The 14,619-nt window shown below is 39.8% G+C and overlaps 1 protein-coding gene across 4 annotated transcripts in view; it reads right to left on the bottom strand.

Annotated features, from left to right (window-relative positions):
• PCDH19 (protocadherin 19) overlaps positions 1–14,619 on the bottom strand; it is a 126,450-nt gene that overhangs the window by 11,288 nt on the left and 100,543 nt on the right. Inside the window, exon 5 of one of the 4 annotated variants that reach the window (XM_047716515.1) lies at positions 11,314–11,445. The exons of the other annotated variants lie outside the window; for them this stretch is intronic. Within the exon in view, the coding sequence (XP_047572471.1) occupies positions 11,426–11,445 (20 nt within the window). The 3' untranslated portion in view covers positions 11,314–11,425. Of the gene's footprint in view, positions 1–11,313; positions 11,446–14,619 lie in introns of those variants that run through there. 4 annotated transcript variants of the gene reach the window in all.

The following is a 14,619-nucleotide window of genomic DNA, read 5'->3' as shown; positions in this document are numbered from 1 at the left end:
TAAAAACAGTCAGACAATTTCACACATTCTACAGGTAGTTTATGCTGCTGGCAAGACAGAACCTTCAGATGATCCTTACAAGTGGTGCTGAATTAAAGTCATTGCCAACTTGGTTTTACTCTTTCCTGGAAAATAAGGAAATTGCTAATACATCTTTAGTTTGAGAAAAAAGCCACTTTTATGTTGGTCATGAGCTTCAGGGGATTAGATAGAATATGTAGTGAGGGGGCGCCTGGGTGGCTCAGTGGGTTAGGCCGCTGCCTTTGGCTCAGGTCATGATCTCGGAGTTCTGGGATCGAGCCCCGCATCGGGCTCTCTGCTCGGCGGGGAGCCTGCTTCCTCCTCTCTCTCTGCCTGCCTCTCTGCCTGCTTGTGATCTCTCTGTCAAATAAATAAATAAATAATCTTTAAAAAAAAAAAGAATATGTAGTGAGGATGGCACAAATAAGACTAGTATAGAAAGCAAGAGAAACAGGGTATGTTAGCCAGGAGAGAAAAAAAAAACTTTCCTTTTTTAATGAAAATTTAATGTTGGAGGGGAAAAAAAGCTGGTGTTCCTCTTAACAGGAACTGACGCTTCCTTCAGTCAAGTCCCAGGACATTCAGTTTTGTAAAACAGGCAATACCATACATAAGACAAAAAAATGTTGCAGCAGAAATTTTTAAATTCTTTGAAGATTCTTGACTGCCAAAATGTTCTTATTACTGGGTGGGGAAGCTAAGAAGCAACATTAGTAATTCTCCAATCATTTCTTTCACATTTGAAAAATAAAGTTCTCAGTAAACCAATCACTGTCCATTGCAATGATTCAAAAGGATAGTCGGGGCGCCTGGGTGGCTCAGTGGGTTAAGCCTCTGCCTTCGGCTCAGGTCACGGTCTCAGGGTTCTGGGATCGAGCCCCGCATCAGGCTCTCTGCTCATCAGGGAGCCTGCTTCCTCCTCTCTCTCTGCCTGCCTCTCTGTCTACTTGTGATCTCTGTCTGTCAAGTAAATAAATAAAATTAAAAAAAAAAAAAAAAAGGATAGTGTACGTCATGACATCAGCTAGGTAGAAGTCACCAGAAATAGTCACTGGAGGCACACACAAGTGTCAGAAAGATTAATATCTATTAACTACCTACGTTGGACTATTTGTTACCAACAAAAGCCTCATAGAAAAGTCTAGCATTATCTTGATGTTTCAGTGTAACTTCAGCAACCATCTGGAATACCGTAATTGCTATGACACCGCTTCTGGGTACAGCAAACAGCACAATCATTAAAAAAATTTCATTTCAAATATCTTCCTGGAAGCTAATAAATATTACAGCAGTTTCAATCCTTCCTCATTGCAACAAAGAAAAGCTTAGTTTCAGACAAATTAAAAGTAAATTGATTGCCTAGGGGGAATCTATTCAAATATCACTTTTATGTGTTAGAAATCTTTTCTCCTAGAACTTTAGAGGGAGGGAGGGAGGAAGTGGGGGAGGAAAGGAATGAATGAATCTTGGATAAGGAAATGAGACAGATGATGGAGATAGAGTGTGAAATGGAAAGAAGTCAATATATGAGAAAGACAAGCTATAGCAACAGAGGGAGACTGAAAGACAAGAAAAACCATTAAATCCTTGTTTGCAAAACCAGGTAGAAATCAACTTAAAATAAAATGCAAATGTGTCATTGGGGTGCAGGCCTAACATTTGTGCTCGAATTTATGAATAATAACTATGAATAATGAATACCAAAATTGACGGGATCAAACACCACCTTCTATGTTTACTTGTCATTATCCATCTTTCATGGACAATGCTCAGTTTTATTATTTTGCTCTTTTCCTTAGAAATACTCATAATTATTCTTTTTCCAAGTGTCCATTTAATCATACTAGTAGAAAGCAAGTTCCATTTTTCAGGGTGCTGCCTCAAAAGCAATTAGACAAATTCAGAAGTGAGACCAGTTAATCTATTCTTTGAGGAAGCTTGATCATTTGAAGGCATCCTATGCTTGTCCTGCTGCTCTTACTAGGAAGAAAAAGTCCTTTACACCTTTAGCACATGGCAGTTAATGTTTGACCCCCTGGCCCTTAGCTTGTCCAACTCTCCATTGAAAGAAAAAATGGTTGCTCCATCTGAAATATCAAAGAACTCTTGGAATCTCTTTGGGCCACAGCTGTGAGGGCTTCTTCTGAGGTGGCTCAAACTCTGAATTGTAAGAGTAGCAGAAGGCTTTTTGGTTGAGATGACAGGGGTTAAGACACTCTGATACAGGTCTAGTAAAATCTACATACATACTGACGCATAGTGAGCCTAGATTATAGGCACAAAAACAGATCACACACACACACACACACACATTCATACACATGCATGTGCAGATACCACCACCAGTCCTCATCATCCTGAATACTCATTTCCATTCACAGGTTAAAACAATGGAGCATTATATGTCAATTATTTCTTAATAAAGCTGCAAAAAAATCCATGGAACAAATCAAAAGATTATTAAAACTAGTCTGGTAAAACTTAAATGCTCTGCCCTTTTAGTACAGATCATGTATCTTTACAGCCTTGGAATAATCTGTTTTTCCAAAACGTTACATCTCCTGAACTCCATTTTATTGCATTTGCCCCTTGTTGGATAAAACGCCAATCTTTCATGACTGGGTCTGCAAAACATGTACCTAATGAAGGAATGCCATGCTGTGGCTAGAGAAGCCCTGAGAAATCTAGTTCTATGTTCAGAAAACAAGAAATGACTGAGAGTAGAGAATTTAAAGCTTCATTCAAGCCTGCATGATTTCTGTTCTCTGAGATTCCGATCTGGCAGTTACAAAGAGGGGGAAGGCACAGACTCGTTTAATATAAGATGTTGGATTCTAGCATAGACATATTCTAAGAGTAAACTGAACTTATTAATTAAGGAAAAAGACTTTTTTGGCCCTAGAGCTTTCTTATCCTCTTAATTCCACTCTGCAATCGTTTTATTTGCTTCTATCGGTTAGTGAACAGAAAATAATCTGGCTTGTTATTAAAACTGCAGATAAAATAATCAGCTTTGGCAAAATGCAAATGGCACCTAGCTGAAGAGCTAAGGATCATCATCGGCTCATATATTAAGACATGGCACAACTCCTATATTTATCCTAATGGTCTTGGATTGGAGGCAGGGGGTAGAAAAAGATTGGAAAGGAGAAAAGAGCAGGGCAGATGCAGAATCATATTTTAAACCTCCTGCTGGCATTCAAAGAGCTCTCTCCTGTTATTAATCACACACACGCATGCGTGCGTGCATGCACACAGACACACACACACACACACACACAACACAGAATTGCAATGCTGACAGCTTCCTGGATAAGATGCTTATAAAGGACAGTAACTAACAAACAAGGACACTGACAAATGATTTTATTCTCCTGGGGAATCTCTGTCCCCCTTCTTCCAGAGTTCATGCAAACTGAAAAGTTTATATGTTCAACGCCCTATTATCCATTCCAATATGGGAGGTCAGCGGTATTTCAACAAAGAAACCACTCATGAGTAATGATTTTACAGAGACAAGAGTGGGAAAATGAACTGTTTGAAATGAGTCTAATTCCTTGTGTGACGGCTAATAAAAAGAAACATCTGAACACAGTGCTTGAGAAGCATTTTTGTATTGTTCAACAGACTGAAGATAATAGCCTTTTTTCTGGTTTGCATTACCATTAATAACAGCCTTCCCTTCTGGTCATCTGTGTTTACAGAAGGAATAAAGATTGATACAAGAGTTCGCCTTTCTTCTGCACCACCCAAATAGACACAGATTGTCCAGATGATTTTTTTTTTAGCACACATAAACCAACTTTTATTTTAAAAAGCAAAACTAATCAGAGTACCTAAATGTTTCAGAAATTACTTGGGAATTGTGAGGAAGCCAGAGAATTTCCTAGGTAGTTCTCTGAAAGGTTGTTTGGAGTGTGAAAGGGGTCACTCACATCTTGCCTTTGTTTAAGGAAGCCCTTGAACTCTCTTGAGAGGAAATCTTCCATCTGTTCTATTTACTTTCTCCTGACCACACCCTGAAGATTCTCCAGGGCTGGGGAAGAGTAAATTGATTATGCACTAGATGGTGTAAGTGTAATCCACGAACTGTAGGTTGTCAGCTCCCCCAGTGCATTTAAGATGGAATTGTCTTTACAAAATTTCAACATAGTCACAGGCACTACATAAAGGAAGGTTCCCCTGGAGTTCAATGGACCTTTTATTCCCACCTATAAATAAGAAGTGCTCTCATGAATTAATTCGTATTCCTCTTTTCTCATCTCATTTCCCTTTTCTCCATTCCATAGGATTCAACTTATTTCTGCTATGCCCAAAATAGCCTTGTCTTAACCATTCAGTTCAGACTCTCTTCCTCCAGCTTTGTAGCCTTTCCTCGTCACATCAAATCTTTCTGCCTAGAAACTCACAATTCCAGGGAAGCTACAGGGAGGAAATCAGAAACAAGAGCAGCCGCCAAGTCTGACAGAAAATCCACCAATATGGAAAAAATCTGTTCTCTGGGACATTTCCTCCTTCCCACCAAGGAACCTTCAGAATAAGCCTAATGATTCTTGGCGGGGGGGGGGGGGGGGGGGGGGGGGGGCAGGGAGGGCTCCAAATATGAGAAACAGCTGTGTCTCCTTCTGGAATGTCCTCAGCAAGGTATTTTACCAGCACCCCTTACAAGAAAAACTTGGAGAGGAATATTAACTGTACAACTACAAACATAATCTGTACACCCTATAATAAAGAGACCACATTTCCCTATTAGGAGGGTAAATGGTTAATTTTTATTATAAAATAAAAATCAAAAACTTGCAATTCCCTCGAATTCTAAAGAAGTTGCCATGAATTTTATGTCTGCCCAAAAAAAATCAACAGGGTATTCAGTAAGCTACTGAAGGATTTGCTCACTGGAAATTCATAGTCTAATGTAACACTGTTTCTCTCCTGTTCTTCATGTTAATATCATTGGGCCAGCAGCCAAAGCCTAGAGAAGTAAGCTTCATCTTGGTGAATTGGAATCTCTAGTGTCAGATACAGTCATACTGACTAATGGGAACTATAACTTGCCAAAAATCTATAGCCTCCCTGTCTGTTCCATCCATCAAATATGCTTAGAAGTCCCATGGCACAAGCCCAGCAGTCCACAGATCCCAATCAACTATCAATAGCTTAAGTGTAAGTGATTGTAGATGAAGTCTAAGCCAAATGTGTTTCCTTTTCAGTTGCAGGAATTCCAGTGCTATCATGTTTCCAGTGCTATCATGGCACCCACAGGGTTCATGCCTAACGAACTGGACAAGAAGCCAGGATCTAAGTGTTACAGGATGCTCTGCACATGTTACAGTTACAGCATTCAGCATAGCACTAATAGGCATCCTAGTCTTGAGTTCCAGGCATGCCACATAGACAGTACTGAAAGGCCTGCCTGCTCCCTGGTTAGATATGATGGAAGACGTAGGGGTTCCCATATGCCCCGCTGCTAGTATAGAGGCCTCTTTATGTCTCTTCAGATTCCCACAACTTCAGATTCCCAGAACAAAGGAATGTACGTGCTTACATCACAGCCTAGAACTCTATAGCAAGTGTCTTGCTTCCCTGACATCCCAATATTGTACTGAAAGGTAATTTATTGAATTTTCCTCCCCATCCTATTCTTGAACACTTCCTGTATGATCCAAACTCAGTACTCTACCACACCAGCTTTTCTTCCCAAACCAGAGACTTTCTATTCTGCAAAAGGATGTCTCAGAGACATTGCTTTAAAAGGAGTTGCTCAGGAAAATAGTTTTCCAATAGTCAGCTGTATTAGGAGTGAACCTAACCTACTGGCTTATCCCCCAAATGCAATAGCATCCCAGTGCATTTAAAAGTTAATGTTTTATTTTCTTCCTTGATCAGAACCATGTCCTGGCATTCATACCCAGTGGAAAGCCAACTAACTGCCTTAGTTTTAACTATAACTGACCTTCCCCAAGAATAACCTGGAGAATCCAAGGCATGGAAACCTGCTACTTCATCAGAAAGTCCATACCTTGGAGCTCAGGAATATGCATGCCCATATGCCTCTTTGGAGGTACAGAACAATTACTAGACAGACCCCAGACTCTATGAATTGGATGATCCATAATATTTGTATTTGTGATGGAGAAACCACATTTCCTTCCACAATAGTAGTGCTTATATAGTAAAAGTCTTAGCATTATTGAGCTAGTCCTGATGTAAATGAATCTCAATGACAAAGCTGAGTCCAGATATCAGAACAAACTGGTCCTTTCTGAACATTGTATTTCTCTGCTCTTGCTTTCGGTGATCACAGAAAGAATCAAACTAAATATAAATGTAGCTCTAATTTTATTAGGTATTTTATTTTTTATTGTCATATTTAATATTTTGGGCTTTCTTATTTTGTCCAATGCCTTCCCTTTGTTTGTTTCCTAGCACCGTAACTGGAGCATCTTGGAGGGTAGGCTTTAAAGTGTCCTAACCCTAACCTAGTTCTCATCCCCTACTGCTAAGAAAATATGAGACAGTATAATTAACACCAGCTGCCCATTTTCATTTTTGACTCTAGGAGCTGAGCAAGCCACACACAGGGTGTAGACTGGAGTAGGTGGAAGAATGTCTGGCTCCAGCCCAGCCTTGATGGGCCTATCCCAAACTACAAGCCTCCATTACACAATACCTAAGTTCTTCAATCATGTTTACACAGCTGGAGCTGTGCAGACCTTGAAAATCATGCAAAGCACAGACTGGGTATAACTGCTCCCTGTTTCATTCTGGATTTAATCCTGTTTATAAATGAATAAGTGAATGTACTAAATTCCCAGTGTTGGGATAACAGCTACTGGGAAAGAAAGAGAAAGCTCCCTTCCTGAGCCGAGTATTCATTACCATGACTGCAGCAGCCCACGGAGTGAAGCTTTCTGTCTGCTAGTAAGTAAGCAGCAGCCAATAAAATCTAAGTCCAGTAGGAAAAGCAGTAATAACAGGGAATACAACCATCCACCTCAGAAAACAATTCATTCTACAACTACATGGAAAAACTGCTTATAATGAAAAGGTTGGCACTACCTCACTGAGGCAGGGTTTCTGACCATTCTCACCCTTGAGAGTATGGGTGAGTCTTCTCTCCCCTTCATAGAACCCCCACTGTGAGTCTGCTGTGTTCCTGCTCACCAACACCAAGAAGAGACCTCCCCACAGCTCATCCCCAGCTCCAAACGTAGGGGAAAATAGAGCGTCAGCTTGGTCCTAGGCATTTGACAACCATGAGGACCTAACACCATAGGGACTGGTGAAGAAAATCTTTTAACACTGCTAATTTTTATGGGGGGGTGCAGAAAAGCTAAGGCAAACCTTTCTGTTGCAGCACTGTATCTGAAGGCAAGCTTCTCTCAAGAAAAAATGACATATACGTAAGTCACCTCTACTGGAGCAACTCAAGACATAATCTGCTCCTTGTCAAAAGAGCTTACTTATGCCCTGCAGCACATCTGAATCCAGCTCTTCTCAGCGAAGTGCACATTTGGAAAAGGCACCATCTCTCTTCCAGAGGCAGTGTAGCATAGGGTCTAAGACTATGTGATCTGGAGCAGGATTGCTTGATTTAAGTCCCAGTTCTACCATTTTATAGCCCTATTATATGGAAGTTACTTAAAGTTACTCTCTGTGCCTTGGTTTGTTTTTATTTTTTCCATCTGTAAGATAGGAATAATAGCACTGACCTCCTGGGGGTGTTAGGATGGTTTATTTTGGGGGGTTACCTTTTTGAAAATTTAAAAAGTTTGTAATGTTCCAATGATTTCTAATTTACAGAAGGAGGAAAAGACATGAAATGAACCCATATTTCAGCCAACAATCACATGATAAGAGAAATAAAGTGGGAATGCATGTAAACCAAGCTAAAGAGTTCCTGGCACAAAGGAAGAACTCACTACATGTTAAGTATTGTTATTAATCAGGAAGCTCTGACTCTTTGGGAATAGATGGGAGTCCAAGCTGGCATTATTCTTAGACCATGTAAGCCAACTATGGTGGGATATCAAGGAAGGGATGCTAGGAGAGACTCCATGTTAAAGACATCGCCCTCATCAGGGCTGCCTTGGTGACCCAAATGCTACCATTGATTTTTTTTCTTTGTATTATCATTACATTAAATAACTGGAGAGGATTAAGAGGCACAAACTGTCCGTTATAAAATAAATGATGGAGATGAAAAGTACAGCATAGGAATATAGACAATAATATTATAATATCATCATGTGGTATGGATGGTAACTACACTTACCATTGTGAGCATAACATAATGTATAGAATTGTCAATTCACTATGCTGTACACCTGAAACTAATGTAAAAGTTAATGTCAACTATACTTCAATCAAAAAAGATATTAAATGCTATTTGCAAAGGGACACCAGTGAGTTTCACAGGTCCCTTGAAATAATTAGGACCTTGGAGAAATGGAACATGGAACAGATAAGTTTATATGTTGGAAGCAGAAAACAAGCAAAGAAAGCCTGAGAATGCAGGGCCCTGAGTAGAAAGGCTAATGGTGACAGAAACTAAGAAAACCCAAGAGGGGCACTGGATGCCTGTGCTCTCAAATGGAGGGGAAGATGTAGGCAGATAGATATGGTCACACTGTTGACACAATTTTGGCAAGGGCTCACCCTTGAATACTCCTTCTGAGAATGTGAGCAATGTTCTTTCTCTCTGTGCTTGCTTTCCTCTTAGATACAAAGCTAATTCTGACTTTGCTGCAACAGATCTCACCACTTAAGAAAAATAACCACACCCACAGAACACACTCAAATTTAAAATCTAGACCTCAGAAAGGAAATACTGACAAGATACCTAATAGGTTAAGTATGAATAATTAAATTGAATGAGGCACTTGGGGTGGGGAAGCAAAACCAGGCTTCATCAAACACATTTGTAACAACACTGCTAAACTGACAATACAGAAGGCTTTTGGTTGATTAACAGGGAGTATAATGTGAGAAGGGAGTTGGAGTAGAGCACAGAAGCTGACTTGATAGCTTAGATGTAAGGGCAAGGTATGATACGTGCAAATCCTGACAATTAACCATTGATATGAGTAACCATAAAATTAAAGGCCAGAGGGGCAGATAAAGTCAGAGCATCTAGAGAAAAACAGCAATCACTTTCTGAAACACAGGCACATAGAAGTAAGACAAAAAGACCAAAGGGCAAGAATGCTTCTTGGGAATTGTAATGCAAAATCTGTGAAGTGAACAAATAGGGGTCATCTAATTCAGGGACAAAGTACATTTAGGATCTTCTTATCCTCTCTTTCTCTAAAAAAACCACATCAGCAACATCAGGCTAGGTTCTCCCCATAGATGATTCAGCACCTCAAAAAGCTGAACAATGGAATCACCAGAGATAATGAGGCAAGCAGAACTCTGAAGGACTGCTAGATCTCTTCTCATAAGAATTAAACCCCCAAAAGATTGAAAGGCACCAAAGGCAATGAGAGTAACTCTGGCCATGAGATTTGAGAGTTCTAGCACCAGGAGATGGGCTAGTAGTCCTGAACTAATGACCAACTAAGAACCTGAAGGAAAGAGCTAATGATTCCATTTTGGGAAAGGCAGAGGCAGCTGCCAAGCATTAGAGAAGAAACAGCTGTGTTCTTCACTTAGGGGAAAGACCTAATTAAGTTGAAAACTGCAAACTATTCAGAAATGAATGATTCAGTAAGGGAGAGGGATGATGAGAACATGAAGCAGGCGTAAAAGGAAAAGAGGACCATTTCCACAAAAATACACACACTTAAAAGCAGAGTTAGGCTAAACACATGCAAACAAAAGTCAAAGAAGAAAAAGAAATTCAGAATGTTTTACACAAGCTAGCTTCACCACTGTTTCATGTTAATTTCCCTCACTATGATGGAATGATATTTACAACCCCATGACTAAGATTTCCCATTCTGGTCTTCAGAAATACAGAGGAAAATCCAGCCAAAATCCCTTCTACTCCCCCAACAATCTTTTCATACTAAATGAAAAATAAAGAGTCCTAAACTATCAGCAATAATTAGCCCCTATATAAAAATCAACCCAGGGGCGCCTGGGTGGCTCAGTGGGTTAAAGCCTCTGCCTTCCGCTCAGGTCATGATCCCAGGTTCCTGGGATCACACCGCGCATCTGGCTCGTCTGCTCAGCGGGGAGCCTGCTTCCTTCTCTCTCTCTCTCTCTGCCTGCCTCTGCCTACTTGTGATCTCTCTCTGTCAAATAAATAAATAAATTTTAAAAAAAAAATCAACCCAGTCCAAATTCTTCACTTACGATAAGAAACCTGGGACCCAAGGAGAGAAAGTAAGTTGCTCGAGATCACAAATGGAGTTAGTAACAGATTCAGGACCTGAATCCAGATACCTGAATCAGGGTTTTCCTTCCCTATGCAACAAAAACCCCAGTTAAAAGGGAAAAAATTAAGAATTTTTTCAATACCTATTGGACAGTAAAGAGTCATCACAGGGTGTTTTAATAATATGGAGATATTTTTTAGATCATCTTTGAGAAATGACCATCCCTAAAATGCTCATACAGTACCACAAAGAACAAGGAAATCTAGAATGACTGGGCCATCTGACAAAACTTTTAGCGTTTATTGTAATAAAAACATTCAATCCATAAAAGTCCAGATTAGAGGAAATGACAAGGGGAACAGAAGCGAAAGACTTGAATTTCATCAGGTACTTTTTGAAAGAAAAAGTTTTAAACTCTCACATAAGCAAGAATCCAGCAAGGTTAGAGGGAATGAAACTTCAAGAACATTCAAGCTGTGATTCAATTGAAATGCTGTGGTCAGCAGAATTGCCAGTGACACAGAAAACACAGCAGGCCAACTCAAAGAGTAAAATCTAAGAAACAAAGTGAAAGGCCAGTATCTATACAGCTAGCACCACTGTAGACCCTCCTGGGTATTATCAAACATGCCTCCTGGGCTATTTAGGCACACCAGTTATTTCCTTCTATCTCACAGTAATGCTTCTGACTCCCTGATCTTTCTGGCTTCACTGTTATACTCTGCTGCAGTTTCCTAATCTTTCTGGCTTCGCTGTTATACTCTGCTGCAGTTTCCCTAAGCAACATTCTTTCTAAACTGGAGGAGGTAGTCCTTTCAGAACTTCCTGCTAGTCCAGTAGGCTTTGAGATTTCAAATGGAAAAGTAGAACAATGCCCTGGATTAATATAACAAAGCCAGGAAACACAAACTCTCTTTAATCCTTGCCCTGTCTTAAGAGTAAATTATTTCACCTTTGGAATTTGTAAAATGGGGTAGATGAGTACTGCCCTGAGGATCCAACATTGGCAGATGGCATCTGTTGTTTGGTAGTGTTCACAGCAATGAACTGATCAAGATTTGTTCACTGAAGGTCTTCTCCACTCATAGTAGTGTGTTATGAGCTGTGAGGGAAGAGGGGAAAAAGTGATAAAGAAGAAAACGGTACCAAATGAAAAGAAGCCATAAAAATCTTCCACAAGGGAATGCTGAGCTACTACAACCAAACAAAAAATTTCTTACTTAATGTCATTGAAAATATCTCCATTTTTCGTAAAAATGGTAGAAGAGAAGTTATCCCTAGAAGGAAAGAGGATAGAGTAAGGCTGAACTTAAAAGGGAGAGGGCTGGAGAAAGAGCTACATAAGAAACATCAAAGAAGAAAGTGTATGGAGAGAGAGGGATGGGGAAGAAAAGATAAACAAAAGTCTGTACTAAAGGTAGCAGTTTGCAACTGACCCCATAGAGGAAAGAGTGCAAGATTTGGCTTCAAGTGTTAGACTTAGACAAAGATATCACATGTTAGGAGAAGGAGGAGTCTTAAATTTTGTTTATGGAAAATGGAGACAGTTAACAACCAGGAATAGCCAACTTGCTTAGAAAAAGAGGAATGAACAAATAATATAAGTCCATTGTACCCTTTGACTTATTTGGCCCCTAATACTAGGGTGAAAAGTCCCTCCCTTGGTAGTTCTTCACTGGTCTTTCGGGGGTTTTTTTGTTTTGTTTTGTTTTAAAGATTTTATTTATTTATTTATTTGACAGAGATCACAAGTAGGCAGAGAGGCAGGCAGAGAGAGAGAGAGGAGGAAGCAGGCGCCCTGCTGAGCAGAGAACCCGATGTGGGGCTCGATCCCAGAACCCTGGGATCATGACCCGAGCCGAAGGCAGAGGCTTTAACCCACTGAGCCACCCAGGCGCCCCCACTGGTCTTTAGTTTTGTTTTTTTTTTTTTTTAAAGATTTTATTTATTTATTTGACAGAGAGAAATCACAAGTAGGCAGAGAGGCAGGCAGAGAGAGAGGAGGAAGCAGGCTCCCTGCTGAGCAGAAAGCCCGACGTGGGGCTCGAACCCAGGACCTGGGATCATGACCTGAGCCGAAGGCAGCGGCTTAACCCACTGAGCCACCCAGGCGCCCCTGGTCTTTAGTTTTTAACTGTACTTTTTTTTCTGAAATAGACTTCACTTTGATTTTCACCCCATGCTTCATGACATTACCACTGAGCAGCTTCCAAGAAAGGAATGCCAAAGGGAAGAAATTAAGATGAAAGAGCAATTACCCCTCAAAGCAAGCACACCATACCATCTGTTAACTTGAGTATGGCACTCATTACAGATCCACTGGCAAACGGCCGTGTGCTCAGGAATCTGAAAAAATTGGGCCCAGAACTGAAAATGCAGGGGAAAAAAAGAGCTTAGAAATTGAAGGATCTTAACAATTATCAACCACCTCATTTTACATTGAAAATAAGCAAAAAGCTAATTAATGTGATATAAACTGTGTATATAGGTGTTGAAGAGGTGGGAAGTAAAATACAAATCAGGACAAACTGATAGTCAAGAAAGACTTTATTCTTATAAGACTTCAATTTTGCATAAGATTTTAAAGGAGAAAGTGATATGGACAAGTGAACAAGGAAAATAAACGAAGAAGAAGAATGACTTCATCAGCCTCACCTATCACTATCATTCTTTGATTGTCTACTATAGAAAAGGCACTTTTCTATGCCTTATATGTGTGATCTCATTTAATTCTTACAACCACTCTGTAATGTAGGTACTACCAGAATCCTCCATCCTACAGATGAGAAACCCAAACATTAGACAGGACAAGAAACATGTGTACAACCACACTACTATTAATTTGTGTAATATGATGAGAACTGAAAGCCCCTGACTCTCAGGTCAGTGCTCTCTTTCTGCTAAACTAGATTGTGCTGAAAGTGAAAGTGCTCAGGTCAACAGGCCAGCAAGCAGAAGGACACAGAAATAATAATTTTTTAAAAAGCCTATCTGATTCGTGATAATATTGTACTAACAAAAGGTATTATACAAATATAAATATCACTTTGGTTTTTAATCCCAGCAACATTATTGCAACACTGCTCATCAGCCCATCTATGAATATATGAATTGGGATTTTGAGAGTTTAGTAACTTATCTGGGGCTTTGTGATGAATAAATAATAGAGTGAAAACTATAATTCATAGTTTTCCCTGGGCAGCATGGCATTATATTAGGGCTATAATTATCTTTTTAGCATTTTGCATATAGCACATAGATTTGGATTTTAAGGAAGTCAAAAATTATGTACTTCCAGTTACATTGATCATGGAATGTTATGTTCAAGCTATGAAACTTTTTCAGAATCTTTTTCAAAAACAGTGCCTGTCCCTATGTTATAAGTTCTTTTTGACTATCCCTAATTCCACACAGTTCTCTGTGTATTTGAACCCCCCTTCTCCCTCTCCCTTTCATCCTCCCTCCACTCTGTTCCTCCCACCGTCTTTCCCCCTTCCTCTTTCTCTGTCTCCATTTATTGGCAAACACAAACATGTCATAAGGTCCTTTACAAGCCAAAATATTTTATGCCACAAAACCACAGTCTGCCACCTAAATTCACCATACTATAACCAATGAAGATGAGTCATGTGACATATTAATATAAGACAACCAGCTCTAAGCAAGGCAAGAGTAAAAAAAAAAAAATTCATTTATCAGCTATATATTTGAGTGGCCTTCTCCTGGCATTTATATAGAAAGGATTTTATAAGGGACCTTGGTTGAGATTTTTTTATCATTAACAAATTCATTTTTCCACTACAAAAGGAGGCAGAAATCCAAAGACACATAAATTCCTACCATTACTCAGATGACACTGTCCCCATGGATCTGCTGTGAGTTCATTCATATGACAAGGAGATATGACACTTCAGGTAGGAGCTGTGCAGTTTTCAGTCCATTTGAAAAAAAAAGGAATAGGAAAGATCCTTTGAAGGGTGACTTTTTTAAAGGAATGCTAGAAGGTCGTCAGTCTCATAAAGGAATGCTAGAAATGAAAAATGTATCTCCTCATTTATTAATGAAAGTCTGGGCATGAGATAGGAACCCAAAAAAAAAAAGAATCACAATGTTATCTGCCACCCATTAGCCATTTAAGAGCAGTGAAGCAATAAAGGGAGAGCAGGGAAGAAGGATCAGGATGCTGGGGTTGGGGCATGTACATTTTTACATAGGGAGAGCAAAGCAGAGTCAATGCCACCAGGAAAGGATTATAGCTTTGCTTGTCTCACCACAG

Source organism: Lutra lutra, chromosome X (genome assembly GCF_902655055.1).
Source record: "Lutra lutra chromosome X, mLutLut1.2, whole genome shotgun sequence".
NCBI classification, from domain to species: Eukaryota; Metazoa; Chordata; class Mammalia; order Carnivora; family Mustelidae; genus Lutra; species Lutra lutra.
The sequence above is the reverse complement of the archived record's forward strand: the minus strand, read 5'-3'. Positions and strand labels throughout refer to the sequence as shown.